This window comes from Cyprinus carpio, chromosome B1 (assembly GCF_018340385.1).
Source record: "Cyprinus carpio isolate SPL01 chromosome B1, ASM1834038v1, whole genome shotgun sequence".
Taxonomy (NCBI): domain Eukaryota; kingdom Metazoa; phylum Chordata; class Actinopteri; order Cypriniformes; family Cyprinidae; genus Cyprinus; species Cyprinus carpio.
This window is the reverse complement of record NC_056597.1, coordinates 27,093,298-27,114,471: the sequence shown is the minus strand read 5'-3', so window position 1 is coordinate 27,114,471 and position 21,174 is coordinate 27,093,298. Positions and strand designations below refer to the sequence as shown.

At 34.5% G+C, this 21,174-nt stretch overlaps 1 protein-coding gene across 7 annotated transcripts; it reads left to right on the top strand.

Annotated features, from left to right (window-relative positions):
- Positions 1 to 2,423: 2,423 nt before the first annotated feature.
- Positions 2,424 to 19,780, top strand: LOC109069471 (SLAM family member 7-like). 7 transcript variants are annotated; one of them, XM_042717087.1, is made up of 8 exons: positions 2,424 to 2,593; positions 3,106 to 3,417; positions 3,700 to 3,960; positions 15,528 to 15,617; positions 17,340 to 17,366; positions 17,809 to 17,841; positions 18,190 to 18,250; positions 18,428 to 19,780. In XM_042717087.1, the coding sequence occupies exons 1-7, from the start codon at positions 2,527 to 2,529 to the stop codon at positions 18,237 to 18,239; spliced, it is 840 nt and encodes a 279-aa protein (XP_042573021.1). In that variant the 5' UTR covers positions 2,424 to 2,526; the 3' UTR covers positions 18,240 to 18,250; positions 18,428 to 19,780. The 7 variants fall into 7 exon arrangements, 6 of the variants coding, with proteins under 6 accessions (XP_042573021.1, XP_042573019.1, XP_042573020.1 ...); XM_042717085.1 differs by having other exon boundaries at positions 18,169 to 18,250; XM_042717086.1 differs by lacking the exon at positions 15,528 to 15,617 and adding an exon at positions 5,519 to 5,611.
- The last annotated feature ends 1,394 nt before the right edge of the window (positions 19,781 to 21,174 follow it).

Here is a 21,174-nt window from a genome sequence, read left to right as displayed (position 1 = left end):
TTGTTTTTCCTCTGTTACAAAGTCTTATCCAAAAATTCTTTATTTCTATCAATCCTCAATTATTTTTCTTTAGTTACAAAGAAACAGATCGAGCCTTGCCCTTTATTTGCACTTTTTGGACTTCCTTCAAATGCCACTGGTTTATCTGGAAATACTTCAAAGACTTTTGCCTTATTAAAATTATTAGCTAGACGGCACATTCTCCTGCTGTGGATACAGATATATTTTTTTCATAATCCTCCTGTATCTGTATCCTGTTATTATTGTAAAAGTTCAATAAACAGATTTTTAAAAAAAAGAAAGAAAACCCACCACAGATTACACCACAGATAGCGGAGAGAATAGTGACTCATGTCTAGATGTCAGTAAATTATTCATACTGCCCTGTATTTGGCAGAAAAGCACGAGCTCTCTCGTATTCTGTGATTGTTTCAGAGCAGCCCAAGATGTTTCTCATCACGCTGTGTTTGAAATACAGACTAAGTTTTGATGGATCACTGATTCTAGAGAACTGGGACAAAACAGGGTGCAATATAGAAAAAAAATAAAACCTTGTACTCAGATAAATTAAACTACATTTATGTGTTTTACATGTACTAAGATACTGAGCTATGCTTTGATACAACCTTCCAACTTTTCTCTTTTTTTTGTAATCAAAATGTGCTTTTTAGCTTGCCATCACTTGTTTTGTGTCAACACCATCAAACCGAAAAAAAAAACTAATTATTTTCACTCGCATTATGTATGAGAAATAGTTAGCACTAATGTTTACCACTGAAAGAGGCCACAAAAAAAGAAAGGATTTTTTTTTTTTTTTTTTACAAAATATTCATCTGATGAAGATTACACATCTGATTGCGGTGATGAAAACCTGAATTTGTAGTAATTTTAACTACCAATCACTGTATCAAAACGATAACACTTTAAAATAAGGTTCCATTAGTAAATAACTGGAATGAACAATAAACAATTCATCTTTGTTAATGTTGTTAATGAAAATACATCATTCATACATATATTGTTCATGTTAGTTCAAAGTTCATTAAATTAAGGTAACATCACAAGTTTTGATTTTAATAATGCATTAGTAAATTAACATTAACTAAGAACAATAAATGCTGTAAGTATTGTTCATGCCACAGCCATATTTCCCTGCAGTCCAAGACTGGTTGCCCACTGAAGGTAAGCAGGGTTGATAAAAAAAAAATCTGAATTTGAATATATATATTGAAATTATATATTCATATATAATTTTTGACAGGTGTTTTACCGGTATTTTGAATTTCACACTTCATTACATTGTGTTTTAGAGTTAACAAAAGTGTCTGTAAAATAATGGATAATGTGGTGTGTAATGAGCTGCCAGTACTTTTTGTGTTATTTTACAGATTTGTTTATTACAGCGTAGGTAGCCTTTGGAAGTGGTGTTAGTAAGGCCAGCAGGGGGTGCTCACCCTGTGATCTGTGTGGATCCCAGAACCCTAGTAAAGTGATGGGGACACTCTACTGACAAAAAGCACTGTCTTTTGGATGAGACGTTAAACTGAGGTCCTGATCCTCTGTGGTCACTAAAAATTCCATTGCACTTGTCGTGTAGAGTAGGGGTGTTATTCATTCACTCATTCATTTATTACTAAGGTAGTTAACTAATGGTTAACTAATGAACCTTATTGTAAAGTGTAAGTGTTAAAACAAACACAACAACCAGTGTGTATGTTATTTTTTATAAAGATTTTATTCAAGATTCACATTTAAATGATTAGAAAAAATTTTTAACTGTAATATCTTCTCTTCTGCAGATTGAATAATATCACAGGATCAATAAAAACAATAAAACCTACAAAAACAGTTAAATGAACAAATAATTAGTTGTTACCTCTATTCAGGACATTCACCAGGATCTTAATATTCAGACTTAAACATTTTAACAAATGATCCAAAACATTATCAGAACACATATGATCAGAATACAAACTAACTGTATTATGAATAGATATGTTTTATACAGTGTTGTGTTCCTTCAGCCTTATATTCCCTGATTCTTATGTTCCCTCAACCCTAACTCTGCTAGAAGTGATGACTATCAACCCTAAAATGCAATATATGTGGTATATTTAGTATTTATAGATTATTAGAAAAATTAAACACTATTTTACATTTATTATAGGCCAAATTAAAAAAATGTCTTGAAAACCACAACAATACGACTTCATGTTCATACAGACCATCACCACGGTGGTATAGGCCTATCCAACAATGTGAAAATGGTGAGATATAAAAATGAGATACGCTGCTACATAGAAAAAAAAAATGGTGATATTTGGCTCAAAAAATGTCTCAAATTAGCATAAGACCGCTGAGCGTCAGCTGAATCGTGGGAACCCCCACTACTAACGTACTTTCAGTTTTGTTTCAAACTGACTTCCTCTACGGTTTCTGTCATTGCTTGGTCTCTGAGGCATGGTCCTCGAATAGTTTCTAAAAAACCTAAAAGAAGAACGCATGAAAGTGTACTTTGTATGAAAAATGACGCCTCTGAAATACTTGACAACCCTCATCTGTTTCGTGTTCATCGCCATCAGAGCTGCTTCTGGTAAAGTTACTCGATATTTTGTTCAACATTTTCTCCATGACGGGGTGTCGTCCGCTCTTAGCTAGTTCAAAGCTTTTTAGTTTTAAAATACATTATAATAGTGTGTATAATTTTACAAATACCAAGTGACTGCGGTGTAAAGATAATTATATCTACGACAGTCTTTGTCGTGGCCTAGTTTTGTGTGGCTTAAATTTATTAGCAGCAGGCCAAGGCCTACACCGCAACAAAAGGGTCGTAGTTTATAGTTCAGAGGTTTATGCCATGGTTATTTTATTATTACATGATAATAACAATCATAATTATGTGTTTTGTTTACATTTGTACGGTATGTATATGATATATCAAAGTCCCTTTAAGGGTATGCTATAGTCTTTGGATATATTGTGTCTGAATATAGTACATTAGCGGGTACTTTTTGTTGCCGTGCTATCTGGAAGTTATTAGTAACTATTATACAGAAATTTGCTTGTTGAATGTTGACTAACATACTCTTTCATTTCACAAACTAGGTGAAGTGAGAAATGAATTTGGTGAAGTTGGTGGTGAAGTGTCTTTTGGTTCGACCAGCTTAAATCCTTCTGTCAGCAGCATTATATGGAAACACAGAAGCAGCACTGGACCTGTTGTAAAAGCGATTGAATGGGATCCTGCTGAAGATCCTGATGTTTCCATCCCGAATCCGAGATTCAAAGACATCACAACTCTTAATGAGAAAACTGGAGAAATCACTATAACTAATTTGACTGTTGAACATAGTGGATTTTATACCATCGACATCAACAGTAAAGAGCAGGAACAGAGATTCAGCTTGACTGTTATGGGTGAGTGGATATACTTTAAAAGCTTTACACTGATGCATTTACACTGATTAACACAGATAGTGTGTGTGATTCTAATATCACCATACATGGTACACCTCCAAATAAACAATATAGTTTGTCATTTGTAAGTGATAGTTTGTGTTAGTGCCACAGCATTATTCTCTGGTGCCATCATATTGTACTCTAACAAGACTTCTTTAAAATTAGCGTAGTTGTTTTACATTTCTTTTTTCTTTCTGTGGACTGGAACTTAATATGTTTTTTTCTTTGTTTCTTTCACAGCACCGGTCCCCAAACCTGTGATAAAAATAGAGAAGATTGAAATGAACCCTAATGCTGTGAATTTAAAATGTGAGTACAATGAAACGATCATCTGGAAGAATTCTGCTGGAGAAACACTGAAGGGCTCACCCCACACTCCGAAAGGAGAACTTATCACAGCTGAAAAAAAAGGAAATCCAGATGTCTTCTACACATGCACACTCAAGAATGCAGTGAGTGAGAGCACCAGTGATCCGGTCTATGAGAGAGATCTGTTTGAAGGTGAGCATTATGTATTAATATCACTGAGTGTTAGATTAGTTGTTATGTTAAGGTGGTCCTGAGATGCTCTATTGTGTTTGGAAGTTGTATGTACATTCAAGTATTTGGACATCTCACACTTAAAATGATCTGAATTTAAATTGAATAGAATTAAACAATACATATCAAAGCAAATGACATTTGTTTGACAATTTAGAAAAAAAAATTAAACTATTTTCTATTTGAATATATTTTAAAATGTAATTTATTCCTGTGATTTCAAAGATTTATTTTTAGCATCATTACTCGAGTCACATGATCCTTCAGAAATCATTATAATATGCTGATTTGCTGCTCAAAAAAAAACTGTTAAGTACATTTTTTTAGGATTCATTATTATTATTATGTTGGATTAATAAAAAAATACATAACACAATTTTCCTTAATGAATACAAAGTTCAGAAGAACAGCATCTATCTGAAATAGAAATCTTTTGTAACATTATAAATGTCTTTATCATCACTTTTGATCAATTTAAAGCATCCTTGCTAAATAAAAGGATTAATTTCTATAAAATAATTTTTAAATTAAAGTTATAAAAAAAAAAAAATCATTATACTGACTCCAAGCTTTTGAATGGTATAGTGTATAATGTTAAAAAAGCTTTTTAGTTCAGATAAATGCTGATATTTGGATCTATCTATTCATCAAAGAATCCTGAAAAAATGAACTGTTTTAAATATTGATAAAAATAAAAATTAAAAAAATGTTTCTTGAGCATCAAATCAGCATATTAGAATGATTTCTGAAAATGTGACTGGTATGTATACCTTATTTTTTGTAATGTTATGTACATGGAACATAACATTTTCATCTATCCTCTTTCATTTTATACAATATATTTGACAGTAAATTAATCCAATTTATGTTAATGGTTAATCGGTGAATCAGTTTGTACAGATTATCATCTGTTTAGTATTTACAAACCAGATGACCATAGATAATCAGTTATTGATGCAGTAGAAGCAATTTATATCATGTAATATAACCACAGTTTTTAAAATGTGTCTCAGAGAGAGAGCATTTGCAATTTGTCAGGCTTTTTTTTTTAATACAGTATGCCATGTGATACTGTAAACAATGGCATTACCATAGTAGAGACCAGCAAATTACAGTATGTTACCCTTCATCAGAAAATATCAACTAGCACAGACATACAGTGAGAACTTTGTCAAGGAAACCATTACTGAACATCTGCTGGCTGTTTAGCATAGTAACACAGTAGACAGCAAATGGCATTAATGTATATATTATTAATGCTAACATTATACTGTATTGGCAACATACTTTGTTTCTACTTTCAAAATAAGCACAAAACATTTTGGGCCATTTGGACTTTGTATCAAGCCAAATGGAATGAATTTATAGCATACAATTTGGTTTCTGTGATTGCTGATAGTTTTGACCGGGATATTGTTATCCAGTCATTTAGAGTGCATTATGAATCAGCTGTGCAAGTATATTATAAGTTAAGTATAAGTTATATATTATGTTTATTCCTTATGTTCTTTTTCTTCAGAGAGTGGACTTTGGTGGATAGCTCTCATCGTCATCCCAGTCTTGATACTGGCTCTCTTTGTTCTCCTGTATAAGTTCTGGACAAAGTCTCATAGTAAGTTACCTATTGTGTTATTTTCTTTTAAGATATGTGTTTTTTAGCTCTCATCATGTTTAAGGAGTTTAAAATACTGTGTATAAACTTGTACCCTATGTAGACAGTAGTAGTGTATAGCAGTGGCCAAAAGTGATGTCCAGCATAGGAAAATTGATATCTTCACCCTTTAATCAAACATACTAATTTTATGTTGATGTAGATTTTCTAAGCATATTGCGTAGTTAAGTTAGGGTCATTTAAAGCAAATAGTGTCAATGTTCCCTCTGGACATCACTTTTGGCCACTACTGTATTTCTGTATGCTTTATGATTACTGTGAAAGTGTATTTTGAAGGCAGATTAAATTAATATATACACTTCTAGTGGTGTCAATGCAGGACAATGTAGATGAGCACAGAGTGTTGATAAATAATAGAGTTTTATAATTTGCCCTAAAGAATTTTAAAATATTATATTTCAAGCATGCTCTTAAATTAGTTTCTAAATGTTAATTTTGTGTAACTAGACCTAGTTATCTTGAACGTATGTTCATAATTTCTTCTGAAAGATTGTTTATTTTCCGTTCAGCGCTGTGCAGGATTTCTTTAAAAAACTTAAAAAGGAAATCATGCATACTATGCTGAATTTCAGTGTATTAAAAAGTGTGTTACACTTCCTACTGTAATAGTGACATAAAATAAACAAAGTGAGAGATTTCAAGTTTTTTTTGGCCATTACATTTTGTAATTAAAGGGGTCATATGACGTTGCTAAAAAAAACATTATTTTGTGTATTTGGTGTAATGAAATGTGTTTATGCGGTTTAAGGTTAAAAAAACACATTATTTTCCACACAATCTACATTATTGTTGCTCCTTTATGCCCCACCTTTCTGAAACGTGTCAATTTTTACAAAGCAAATTAGTCTGAAGAGCGAGGTGTACACTGATTGGCCAGCTATCCAGGGCGTTGTGATTGGCTGAATACCTCAAGCATGTGACGGAAATGTTATGCCCCTCACCATACTGTGATGCTGTGTGTCCCCGTGTGACGAGACAAATTCTATAAAACCCATTACAAACGAGGCATTTGTTGCATCCAGTAGGGACATAATTACTGATTATAATGACTTACAGCATACTGTGTTTTTATGAGTCGTGTATCGCGCTGCATAAACATAAAACCATGTCTGCATTTGTGATCATAGAAACAACAAACAACAATCGCTACTCTATACTGCTTAAAACTCAATATAAAAAACGTACTTACAGGCTGTGAGTCAGAAGCGCCAGACTGTCCTTGCAAATTTGGCATTATGCAAATCTTCCCACATAGTGACATAGAGATGTGGGGGTGTGTAAGAACGGGCCGTTTTAGGAGGGCATGGACAAGTCCTAACTTTTATAAAGAATATCACTTTGAATTTGAGACTTTAGTCTTTGCAACTTTACAGATCTTATTTATGCACCAAGAGCTTGTAACACTCCAAAGAGAAAAGAAAAACTGAAATCGCATCATATGACCCCTTTAAGGAATGCAGCAGTAGGTTGACCTGCTCTATATGTCTATATAACTCTTGGATCTTCTTTCTTTTTCACAAATGACACTGAAGAAAAGCAATATAATCTAGCGTCAGAAGGTAAGCATGTAATAACCCTAACCTTAAGATGTAATAAATTGTCATCTCTTTATACAAATATTTAAAATATCTATGGTGTGTTCTCAGTAAAGCTAATGTGATTACGTTTTCTCCTCAAGCTACTTTGAAAAACATTATTCTTTCATGAATCATTACTAATTAAACAGTATCTGCTACACAGATGTGTGAATCAAGGTGGTTTAAATTACAGAATTGTGGCTAGTTAAGCAACCCACTTCACTAACTTTTGACTGTCAATATAATATAAAAAGTTAAATTTCATTGTTATTTTCATAGTTCTGCTGCATGCTCTTTTAAAGTGAATAATTTTTCACATTATGATGATGATGATGATAAAGAAACTGGGAAAAAAAGACTTTATAATACTTTGCTCTGCATTTTCTGAATATGTTGTTATTGTTTTTGACACTTTTAGTGATTAGCAGTCCTTGACTCTTGTTTGTTCATATTTGTGATTTTATATTCAGTATGTCTTTGATTACAGCACAGAAAAATGTCTACGAGAATGGTATTTCAGATGCGACACAAAGTCAAAATCGGTGATGGTAAGATAATTGCACATCAATCAGTTTCTGGATTTCTCTCATTCATAATCAAAGTTGAGTATTAGTAATTTGATTAAGATCAAAATCTAGCTCTTATTAGGTCAGTATGTTATTCAGTACATTGTTCCTGTTTTTGCATGTTTTCTAAATGCAAATTCTTCTTATTTTGCTTCCTAGAAAATAACAGCTCTGCTTCTCTGAAAATGTCAGCAGAGTTTGGAGGAGAAACGATAACAAAGCAGCAGAATGAGGATTTTTCTTCTTATTGGCTTACAAAATTTCTTTAACAAGGACAATCAGCTTTTCAAAAATGGGCAGTGAGCTTCATATGATTGAAATCAATATTTATTAAATTGATTAAATATGGCTAGTTTTAAAGTTTTCAGAAGTATTTGCATATTTTCATAAATTGGCCCTCAGTTTAATTGCTACAGTGTTCACACTGCAGGGGATTTTTTTCCCCCTCCCAAATCTAATTGTCCACGTTATTATTTGCAAATCACTTGGACTTATTTTTCATTTGTGATGTTTTCAGCAACCCTGAAGCAAGCTGGAGAACTGTGTGTTAACAATGATGAGGCATCTGTGTGCCACATTTGAGAGCAGCTGCTTCCGTACTGTGTTGTACGTGAAAAACAGTATGTGAGCCAAGTGAATTCATAGTATCCACAAAACAGTAGGCAAGAAGTACCTGGATGACTTACTACTCACGGCGAGATCTTAAATGCACATCTGATAAATGCTTCACTATCCCATGAGGGATACTGACAACGTAGTCACATGTGTCAACATACCAGAAGTAGAACATCTGAATTCCATTCATACTATATAGGACTTACTTTTTTGAAGCTGTGAAGTACACTGCAAACCAAATTTAGTACCTACTATAATTGCACGATTTTGTAAGCAGTGAAAGAGAAATGGCAGGAAGACATATTTTCCATCACACTATACTACTAATTGAATGTTTTAAAAGACAATTGTATGTAATCCGGCAGTGTGAACATAGTCAAAGAACAGCAGAGGTGACATGAGATATGATTATAAGTTGTATTCATTATCACAACCTACATGGGACTGTTTGTGACTGGATGCAAATAAGGCTGTATTACATAGCTTTTTTGCAAGATGTTGCCATTATATAAAATGCACCTGCTATTTACACTTACACCTCGTCTTAATTGGGAGTGTCTATTGTCACATATCATTTGTTCTGGTGTCAGAAAAGGCACAAATGAATGTAAAATGGGGCATCCAAATAAGTGTATTACTGTTTGTACCATGTAGAAATAGAAACAAGTAGTACTTAGTGCAGGCAGTAGTGTTGTCAAAAGAAATATCCAGGTTTTTATAATCCAATTCTGGTGTTTTAAGCGCATTCACTGCCATGTCTCGGAACGATAATAAATTTCCCCAAATTTTCAAGGCCTCAACTTTTAAGAACCAAATGAGAAACTCCCGCATTGCTTGGACTTTTGCCTTATTGTTAAGGGTGCGGTTTGATTCACTCATAGCTCATTGATGTTGTCATAGTTTTATTTTTGATTTAATGTGTTCTAATATTGTATATCATCGCTGATTTGTGCAAATGGTTTCTATCACTATTTTCTATTTATTATTTTATTTACAATGTACAGTGTAAAAACTTTTTTTTTTTTTTTTTGGTAACACTTTGGAATAGGGAGCACATATTCTCTATTAACTAGGACTTTTTCCTTAATAAATTCCTAATTTGCTGCTTATTAATAGTTAGTAAGATAGTTGTTAAGTTTAGGCATTGGGTAGGATTAGGGATGTAGAATAAGGCATTAATATGTGCTTAATTAGTACTAATAAATGGCTAATATTCTAGTAATATGCATGTTAATAAGCAACTAGTTAAGAGACCCAAAAATAAAGTGTTACCTTTTTTTCTTTTTTAATAATACAAGAACTATCAATGCATATCTTTTTAATGTTGTTTTTTTTTTAAACCTACAATAGATCACTTTCTCTGGGGTGACATTACTAACTTTTATTCACCAGAATCTGAAAGTGCCCTATTAACTGATCACATTGACCGAAATATATATTTTACCATAGGAGAGAGTGTAGACTTCCTGTTTGTGGTTTTTGTAAGATGCATACGTTTATTTTTGTATTTTGAGACTTGTATTTGAATGTAAAAAAATGTCATGAGCTTTGTCCCTAAATTGTGTTAAACCTTTGTTGCTGTGCATTTCCTATTTTAAAAAATGGAACTGCAGAGAAACACAAACCAAGGAACTGTTGTTTATTAGGGATTAAAATAGAATTAAGGATGCTCTCGGGTAAACAATTGTGCTCTATTGTGGCAATGAATATGAACATTTACATGAACTCTGCATGAACTGCCTCTGCTCTCAGTGTCCTTTGGAGCCTAAACATGGGTTGTAATATTGTATTCTGCAATGACTATTTAAATTTAGTTTAGTTATTTAGTTATTTATTTTACTATATTCTTTTAATGTATTAAGACAGAATTAAATGCTTTTGCCATTATTTTAAAATGTGTTTTTGCTAATGTAATGTAAATTCATATTCAACCAGGTCATCTCAAAATTTTATGCAATATTCAATTACTGCAATTTGTATTAAGTTTGAATAAAGTTGGCATTTAAGAAAGGGTGGCAAAAGCAATTAATTGTTGCATGTTTTATTTTGCTGATTTGTTGTTGTGCAAGTCTGTTAATAACATTTTATTTTATTGTTATTACATTTTAATTGATCCAAAAATGAAAATTGAATGAAAATTGAAAAAATTATTTACTCACCCTCACATATTTCTGACTTTTCTCCTGTGAAACACAAAAGCATATTTTGAGAAGTTAGTCAGTGTGGTCCATTGTTATTTGGACCCTATCATTCTTCAGGTCTTACAGGTTTGAAATAACACCACCATGAGTAAATGATTGGGCAAACTATGCCTTATGAAAAACCGTCAAAGTTGCTTTTATGTGAAGCCTCAAAAAAAAAAACTTTTTTTTAATGATACAGCTTTTTGAAATGTACTTTTCATTGTAGCCCTATGTATTATAAAATATTTTTAAAATTTGAATTTATGCTAGGTGTTTACAGTCAGACTAATATATATATATATATATATATATAGAGAGAGAGAGAGAGAGAGAGAGAGAGAGAGAGAGATAAAACTTTTAGACCATTTTTTGACTGAGTATAAGAACATTTGCTTTATTTTGATAGTTTGGGCAGCTTCTGCACCACTAACAATTAACTCTTCACTGACTGCTTATGTTTAATCATGCATATTACAGTACACTAATGCAGAGGAATGTGCCTTGCTGACGGTTCAATGTTTTAGGGTGTATTTAAAAAAAAAAACAGCATGAAGTTTGTAAATTATTCTGTAGAGTTTGTAACAGCCAGTTTTAGTCTATATTATGTATCATATAGCAAATTGAAATAAATGTAGAAAAAAGTGACTTTATAGTGCATGGATGTTTACAATAAAACATAACATTTTAAAGATTTGAATGAAGGATTCGCCAATCAAATGTTAAAATGAACAGCCGCCTATCCTGCACTTCTCTGACAGATAAGGCTCTTCTACTTCACACAGTGTTGTCATGTATGGTCTTTTTCATTGTGTTACTTATATGAAGTCATGTTTTAATAACTTTTGCTAAAGCCTATGTTGTGAACTTGACGTAAATTCTAACATGACATAAGTCACCCTGCATCACAATGTTACTTTTTTTTTAATTAAAAATCCTTATTTAACTTGTTAGTAATGTTTTATGTTGTTGAATAAAGGACATCAAAACCTCATGCTCGCATGCCAGCATAACCTTTTTTTATGGACCCTTTTCACACTTCCGCGTTCGCAAAACGGAAATCGTCATGGTTGGGTAAAATATGGCGGCAACCGTGAAGTTGTCAAATTCCAAAAGAAAACATCCTGATTTGTCTTTTCACGAATTTCCTAAAGATGCTGAACTTTGTAGAAGGTGGGTTCAAGCAATTAGGCATAAAAAAGCCAGAACTTTGTGATTAAATGAGGATGCACATTCGTCTGTAGAGAACATTTTCACAAAGAAGACTTTCAACAGTCATGCCGCATTCCAGGCAACCCGTAACCTGTGTTTTTCCAACCTTCTACCCGTCAAAGTGCACTGGAACGGCAGTCAAACCCATGACTTCCCACCCGTGAACTCATACTAGATCGATGTAGTCCCAGTTCCGAGCTCTGACGTCACATAGCCCGCAAAACAACAGTGGCAGCCCCTACGGAAAATATTGCCTAAGGATGCTTCACATCCAACAGCCACATCATCATCGGCTGGTTTCCATGACTGTAGTATCTTGAGATACTGGAAAAGGAAACACAGAGAAGCCAAAAGTTCTCGATGGTCACTTTATTGAGGACCCATCACAGCATTTAGACATACACACCAGCATGAAAATAGTGCGCTCACAATGCGCTTCTTCATAGCATTTAAAGGGTAAGTTCAGCCAAAAATGAAAATTATGTCATTAATGACTCACCCTCATGTCGTTCCAAACCCGTAAAACCTTCTTTTCATCTTCGGAACACAGTTTAAGATATTTTAGATTTAGTCCGAGAGCTTTCTGACCCTCCATTGAAAATGTATGTACGGTATACTGCCCACGACCAGAAAGGTAATAAAAACATTATCAAAGTAGTCCATGTGACATCAGAGGGTCCGTTAGAATTTGTTGAAGCATCGAAAATACATTTTGGTCCAAAAATAACAAAAATTACGACTTTATTCAGGATTGTCTTCCCTTCCGGGTCTGTTGTGAGTGCGACTGCTGTGACTGTTGACGAACGACGCTGCTGACGTGTTCTCTGGTGCGCCCAATAACAAAGATAACACGTCAGCAGCGTCGTACATCACTGCAGCGTTGTGAACGCACTCACAACAGACCCGGAAGAGAAGACTACTTTGATGATGTTTTTATTACCTTTCTGGTCGTGGGCAGTATACCGTACATACATTTTCAATGGAGGGACAGAAAGCTCTCGGACTAAATCTAAAATATCTTAAACTGTGTTCCGAAGATGAATGGAGGTCTTACGGGTTTGGAACAACATGAGGGTGAGTCATTAATGACATAATTTTAATATTTGGGTGAACTAACCCTTTAAATAGGGCACAACCCCATGCCCAATGCGTTACCGCACCCTGCTGGACAAATCTCAGAATCAGAATGAGCTTTATTGACAGGTATGTTTACACATACGAGGAATTTGTTTTCGTGACAGAAGCTTCTGCAGTGCAACAGAATGACAGTGACAGAACAAAAACATAATAAAAGAATAATAAAAAAAGTAAAATAAAAAATAGAACAAGTAAGGAATAACAATATACAAATTGACAATTGTATGTGCAGGTCTATTACAATAGACAGTTTTGTATGTACAGGTATATTATGTGCAAATTTGAAGTGTAGACTAAGAATAATTATGTTACGACCCTGTTTAGGAACCAACATAAGAAAGCCATTCTAAAGGCAACAAACACCACAGTGGCCAGGGCAAAAAGTTAAAGTTCTATTATACAGGTAAATTAAAATAATCAAAAATAGGAAAACAGGATAAAGTGTATTTAAACAAACAAATCCTAAATAAGGGCTGGGGAGCTAACTAATTCACACTACCACTAACTCAAGAGTTAAGAAAACTTCCTATTTCCCGAGGAAGAAATCAAACACAGCAAAAGTCTTCCGGGTCAGCTCACTTACCTATGCTTTCTATGTACTCTCTGGTAACTAAACAAGCAATCACTCCCCATCCTTAAACAAAGGAGAATAAGGAAAAACAAGTCTAAACACAAACACAAAACGGAGTTCCCAGGGCAAGCCGCCATTGAAGTGCCAGCAGCTCTTAAATAAGTAGAGGCCTCAGGTGTTTGTAATAGTCTCCGCCCCCATCCAATTAGCAGCTGCACTCAGGAAAGGAAAAAGGGAAAGAAAGAGCAGGGGCTCGTTACAGTGTGTTAGATAAATAAGTGTATGTGTGTATAAATAGTGTTGTGTGTTCCACAGTTATTGTCAAGTGTTCATGAGATGGATTGCCTGGGGGAAGAAATTGTTCCTGTGTCTGTTCGTTCTGGTGCTTAGTGCTCTGTATAGCGTCGACCAGATGGCAACAGTTCAAAGAGGAAGTGTGCTGGATGTGAGGGGTCCAGAGTGATTTTGCTAGCCCTTTTGCTCACTCGGGATGAGTACAGTACTTGAATAGAAGGGAGGGTTGTACCAATGATTCGCTCAGCAGTCTGGACTACCCTCTGTAGTCTTCTAAGGTCAGATTTGGTAGCTGAGCTGAACCAGACAGTAACTGAAGTGCAGAAGATGGATTCAATGATGACGGAGTAGAACTGTTTCAGCAGCTCCTGTGGCAGGTTAAACTTCCTCAGCTGGCGAAGGAAGTACAACCTCTGCTGGGCCTTTTTCACAATGGAGTCAATGTGAATGTCCCACTTCAGGTCCTGAGTGATTGTGGTGCCCACAACACAGCCCTGAGGAGCTCCAGTGCTGATTATATGGGTGCTGGATGTGTATTTTCCCAGCTTTACTAGCTGCTGCCTGTCTGCCAGGAAGCTGTTGATCCACTGACAGATGGAGGTGGACACGGAGAGCTGAGTTAGTTTGGGCAGGAGAAGGTTTGGGATGATAGTGTTAAAGGCCGAGCTGAAGTCCACAAACAGGATCCTCACATAAGTCCCTGGTCTGTCTAGATGTTGCAGAACATAATACAGTCCAATGTTTACTGCATCTTCCATAGACCTGTTTGCTCTGTAGGCAAACTGAAGAGGATCCAGTAAGGGTCTAGTAATGTCCTTCAGGTGGGCCAGCACCAGTTTTTCAAATGACTTCATGACCACAGACGTTAGAGCCACAGGCCTGTAGTCATTTAATCCAGTAATTCTTTGGGATGGGGATGATGGTGGAGCATTTGAAGCATAAAGGGACTTCACGCAGCTCCAATGATCTGTTGAAGATCTGTGTGAAGATGGGCGCCAGCTGGTCAGCACAGGATTTCAGACACACTGGTGTAACTTTTCTGCTTCCGGAAGACCTGGCAAACCTCATCTTCGCTGATCTGAATTGCAGGTGTGGGGGAGAGGGGGGTTGCAGGAGGTGTGAATGGTGTGAACGGTTGTGTGGAGAGGTGTTCAGGGCTGGTGTGGGGTGTTTTTTTTTCAAACTTGCAGTAAAACTCGTTCAGATCGTGTGCCAGTTGTTGATTCTCCACAGTGCTGGGGTATGGTGTCTTGTAGTTGGTGATCTCCTTCAGACTTTTCCACACTGACGCTGAGTCGCTGGAAGTTAACTGAGTCCTTATTTTTTCAGAATAATTCCTCTTTGCCACTCTGATCTCCTTTTCCAGTGTGTATTTAGCCTGTTTATACAAGACATTGTCCCCCTTCCTGTAAGCATCTTCTTTGGCCTGACGGAGCTGTCTGAGTTTCACAGTGAACCATGGTTTGTCATTGTTACTTTCAAAATAAGCACAAAACATTTTGAGCCATTTGGACTTTGTATCAAGTCAAAAGGAAAGAGTTTATATCATACAATTTGGTTTATGTGATTGCTGATAGTTTGGACCAGGATATTGTTATCCAGTCATTTAGAGTGCATTATGAATCAGCTGTATTATAAGCTATATTATATGTTATGTATAAGTTTTAGTATATTATGTTTATTCCTTATGTTCTTTTTCTTCAGAGAGTGTACCTTGGTGGATAGCTCTCATCGTCATCCCAGTCTTGATACTGGCCTTTGTTCTCCTGTATAAGTTCTGGACAAAATTTCATAGTAAGTTACCTTTTGTGTTATTTTCTTTTAAGATATGTGTTTTTTGCTCTTATTGTGTTTTTTAAGGAGTTTAAAATAATGTCTATAAACTTGTACCCTATGTAGACAGTAGTAGTGTACAGCAGTGGCCAAAAGTGATGTCCAGCATAGGAAAATTGATATCTTCACCTTTTAATCAAACATATTAATGTTATGTTGATGTAGATTTTCTAAGCATATTGCAGAGTTGTACAAGTGTTTAATTAAACTCGTAGGGTCATTTAAAGCAAATAGTGTCAATGTTCCCTCTGGACATCACTTTTGGCCACTACTGTATTTCTGTATTCTTTATGATTACTGTGAAAGTGTATTTTGAAGGCAGATTAAATTGATATATACACTTCTAGTGGTGTCAATGCAGGAAAATGTAGGTGAGCACAGAGTGTTGATAAATAATAGAGTTTTATAATTTTAAAATATTATATTTGAAGCATGCTCTTAAATTAGTTGCTAAATGTTAATTTTGTGTAACTAGACCTAGTTATCTTGAACGTATGTTCATCATTTCTTCTGAAAGATTGTTTGTTATTTTCCGTTCTGCCCTGTGCAAGATTTCTTTAAAAAACTTAAAAAGGAAATCATGCATACTATGCTTAAATTTAGTGTATTAAAAAGTGTGTTACACTTCCTACTGTAATATTAAAATAAAAATAAAAAAGTTAAAAATACCAAACAAAAAATAACATTAATATTTCTATTTAGTCCATTACAATTTGTAATTAAAGGGGTCATATGACGTTGCTAAAAATAACATTATTTGGTGTATTTGGTGTAATGAAATGTGTTTATAAGATTTAAGGTAAAAAAAAAAAACACATTATTTTCCACACAATGTACATTATTGTTTCTCCTCTATGCCCCACCTTTCTGAAATGCGTTGATTTTTACAAAGCAAATTGGTCTGAAAAGCGAGGTATACACTGATTGGCCAGCTATCCAGTGTGCTATTATTGGCCGAATGTCTCAAGCGTGTGACGGAAATGTTATGCCCCTTAACATATTGTGATGCCGTGTGTCCCGGTGTGATGAGACAAATTCTATAAAACCCATTACAAAGAGGCATTTGTTGCATCCAGTGGGGCCATAATTACTGATTATAATGACTTATACTGTGCTTTTGTGCGTTACATTGTGTATCGCGCTGCATAAACATAAAACCATGTCTGCATTTGTGATCGGAGAAACAACAAACAACAAGCGCTACTCTACACTGCTTAAAACTAAATATAAAAAATGTACTTACAGGCTGTGAGTCAGAAGCGCCAGACTGTCCTTGCAAATTTGGAACTGCCCCACTTTATAGAAACAGCCTTTGAGCACAGACCCATTGTAGGCAGCAACAGTGAGAATAAAAGTTATGCCTTCTTTCTTTGCGTAAACATTTGGGAGGCATTATGCAAATCTTCCCACATAGTGACATAGAGATGTGGGGGTGTGTAAGAACGAGCCATTTCAGGAGGGCGTCTTAACTTTTATAAAGAATATCACTTTGGATTTTAGACTTTAGTCTTTGCAACTTTACAGATCTTCTTTATGCACCAAGAGCTTGTAACACACCAAAGAGAAAAGAAAAACTGAAATAGCATCATATGACCCCTTTAAGGAATGCAGCAGTAGGTTGACCTGCTCTATATGTCTATATAACTCCTGGATCTTCTTTCTTTTTCACAAATGACACTGAAGGAAAGCAATATAATCTAGCGTCAGAAGGTAAGCATGTAATAACCCTAACCTTAAGATGTAATAAATTGTCATCTTTTTATACAAATATTTAAAATATCTATGGTATGTTCTCAGTAAAGCTAATGTGATTACGTTTTCTCCTCAAGCTACTTTGAAAAACATTATTCTTTCATAAATCATTACTAACTAAACAGTATCTGCTACACAGATGTGTGAATCCAGGTGGTATAAATTATAGAATTTTGGCTAGTTAAGCAACCCACTTCACTTCTAACTTTTTATGACTGTCAATATAATATAAAAAAGTGAAATTTCATTGTTATTTTCATAGTTCTGCTGCATGCTCTTTTAAAGTGAAAAATTTTATCACATTATGATGATGATATGTTAACAAATGACTGTCAACATAATATATAAAAGTTGAATTTCATTGTATGGCTAATTGTTTATTATTTGGTTAATTATCAAGGTAACAAGATGAAAGAAGATGCAGTCAGCCCAGGTAAGATGATTTAAAAAAAAAAAAAAAAAAAAAAAAAGGTTTGGTTTATCATAGACAAATAATTACATCAATAGTCCTTTACAAAGATGAAGACTTAACAATTTTACTTAAGTTATATTTACAGTGGACTGTCGATTTCAGTCCTACTGCATGCTCTTTTAAAGTGAATAATTTTTCACATTATGATGATGATAAAGAAACTGAGGAAAAAAAGACTTTATAATACTTTGCTCTGCATTTTCTGAATATGTTGTTGTTGTTGTTTTTGATACTCTTAGTGAATACCAGTCCTTGACTCTTGTTTGTTCATATTTGTGATTTTTACAGTCAGTATGTCTCTGATTACAGACCAGAAAAATGTCTACAAGAATGGTATTTCAGATGCGACACAAAGATAAAATCGGTGATGGTAAGATAATTGCACATCAATGAGTTTCTGGATTTCTCTCGTTCATAATCAAAGTTTAGTATTAGTAATGTGATTAAGATCAAAATCTAGCTCTTATTAGGTCAGCATGTTATTCAGTACATTCTTCCTGTCTTTGCATGTTTTCTAAATGCAAATTCTTCTTCTTTTACTTCCTAGAAAATAACAGCTCTGCTTCTCTGAAAATGTCAGAAGAGTTTGGAGGAGAAACGATAACCAAGCAGCAGAATGAGGATTTTTCTTCTTATTGGCTTAGAAAATTTATTTTACAAGGACAATCAGCTTTTCAAAAATGGGCAGTGAGCTTCATATGATTGAAATCATTATTTATTAAATTGATTAAATATGGCTAGTAATTTTAAACCTTTCAAAATTATTTGCGTATTTTCATAAATCGGCCATCAGTATACTGTAATTGCTACAGTGTTCACACTGCAGGGACTTTTTTTCCCCTCCCAAATCTGATTGTCCACATTGTTATTTGCAAATCACTTGGACTTATTTGTCATTTGTGATGTTTTCAGCAATCTTTATTGTCTTTTTTTTTTTTTTTTTTTTGATGGCATATTCTTGGCATTGCATTTTGACCAAATTTAGACCAAATCCTTGACATAGAAGTGACTTCCTGAAGCAAGCTGGAGAACTGTGTGTTAAGGTATCAATGATGAGGCATCTGTGTGCCACACTGTTATACGTGAAAAACAGTATGTGAGCCAAGTAGTATGTCTGAATTCATAGTATCCACAAAACAGTAGGCAAGAAGTACCTGGATGACTTACAACTTACGGCGAGATCTGAAATGTGCATCAGATAAATGCTTTACTATCCCATGAGGGATACTGACAACGTAGGTTACATGTGTCAACATGGCAGAAGTAAAACATCTGAATTTCATTCATACTATATAGGACTTACTTTTTTGTAGCTGTGAAGTGCATTGCAAACAAAATTTAGTACCTACTATAATTGTGCGATTTTGTAAGCAGTGAAAGAGAAACGGCAGGGAGACATATTTTCCATCACACCATACTACTAATTGAATGTGTCAAAAGACAATTGTATGCAATCTGCCAGTGTGAACATAGTGAAAGATCATCAGAGGTGTCATGAGACATGATTATAAGTTGTATTCATTATCACAACCTACATGGGACTGTTTGTGACTGGATGCAAATAATGTTGAATTACATAGCTTTTTTGCAAGATGTTGCCATTATATATAATGCACCAGCTATTTACACTTACACCTCGTCTTAACTGGGAGTGTCCATTGTCGCGTATAATATGTTCTGGTGTCAGAAATGGCACAAATTAATATAAAATGGGGCATCCAAATAAGTGTATTACTGTTTGTGCAAAGTAGAAATAGAAACAAGTAGCACATAGTCAGGGGCGGATTTAGTGAATTGGGGGCCCCAGGCAAATATAGGAATGGGGCCCTATACATTTGCACACATTTACCTAGATCAGCCTCGAGGTTCCTTTTTTTGTCGTGATGCTTGCTGCTGCACAATGGTGCCACATTGTTGTGTCCAGTGTTTCTACATTTTTTATGTACATGTTATAATGGGATTCTTTAATTTACATTTATTCATTTAGCAGACACTTTTGTTATTTCATGTTGTAGACCACAAAACAGTAATTGATTTACCGTTGAGATACAAGTTTTAACCAAAAACTAAATAAATTATAAAATGATAAACCTCACAATTGAACCTTTAAACCATTTTTTTTAAGAAAAGGGATGAATCGGAAGTATAAATTATTATATAATTTAAAACGGATTTATGTGGGTGAATTTTCACATTGGTTTGAACAAAAACTGAAGACTGGATTATTGAAAATGCACATTCATTCTCTGCCAGTAGGAGGTGCTTTTGGAACGCCAGTGATATAGTGGTTTCCCCGGTAATGGCTGTAAACAAAGCAGCTCAGCTCATAAATTACACTTAATCGGGTAAAATGAAAATGTGATCGAAACTTTTTTGAATACAACCAGTTCCCTTCAGAGGTTCATTCATATAAAAACGTGTATTAGTAAGAATGAGAAATGTGTGAAAAAATATAGCCTATATTGACGAGGAAAGTCCACTGATGAGTTACCAGCATAAGCCTACATTTAATTTTAGCCATTTTAACTTAGGGCTGTCAATCAATTAAAATATATAATCGCGATTTATCACATGATTATCATGAGTTAACTTGTGAATAATTGCAATTTAATCACACATTTTTATCTGTTTTAAATGTACCTTAAAATAATACTTTTCCCCCTGGTTTCACAGACAAGGCTTAAGTGAGTAATGTAATATTTTCTTCTAAGGCATTTTTGTAAAAGTTGCTTAAATATCTTAATTTAACTAAGGCCTAGTCCTGGCTTAAGCTAAACCCATTTGTGAAACCAGGCCTTCAAGTTTTTAATCTAATCAACATGGGCATGGACAAATATGGATGCTTAATGTGTTATATTTTTATTATTAGTGAAACCATAGTTAACAGAGCATGAAGAGTAGACATGTTTCATAGGTCATAGATGTTTTTCAAAGAACTTGTTCATGTTGTTCATCTTGTTCAAAAACAAAACAGAAATACCACGTTCTTATAACTTCTCTTTCTTTGCACTGAGCAATTTACTTACAGTACACAACCTGTCTGTATTTCTGCAAGACAGGGCAGCTCACTTCTTCTGAACATGCAAAAAGTACATTTATTATTTATTATTACATTTGTTTGCCTCTCTGTGCATTCTAGAAACTGTTTTCATTGATATATTTGACTGTTTGTTGTCAGACAACAGGATGAATATGAAACAGTGACTGAAACGCGACCCATTAAGACTAACCAGCTCTCCCTTCCAAGATGTTAATCTGCACAAAACGCTTTGGTTACTTAACGTAACCTCAGTT

Excerpts from the sequence above, each read along its gene's own strand:
- LOC109069471 (XM_042717084.1), top strand. The coding sequence starts at position 2,527 with ATGACGCCTCTGAAATACTTGACAACCCTCATCTGTTTCGTGTTCATC. Across the intron at positions 2,594-3,105 it reads CGCCATCAGAGCTGCTTCTG|GTGAAGTGAGAAATGAATTT; the intron begins GTAAAGTTACTC and ends TTCACAAACTAG. Across the intron at positions 17,842-18,168 it reads AGAAGATGCAGTCAGCCCAG|TCAGTATGTCTCTGATTACA; the intron begins GTAAGATGATTT and ends TGATTTTTACAG.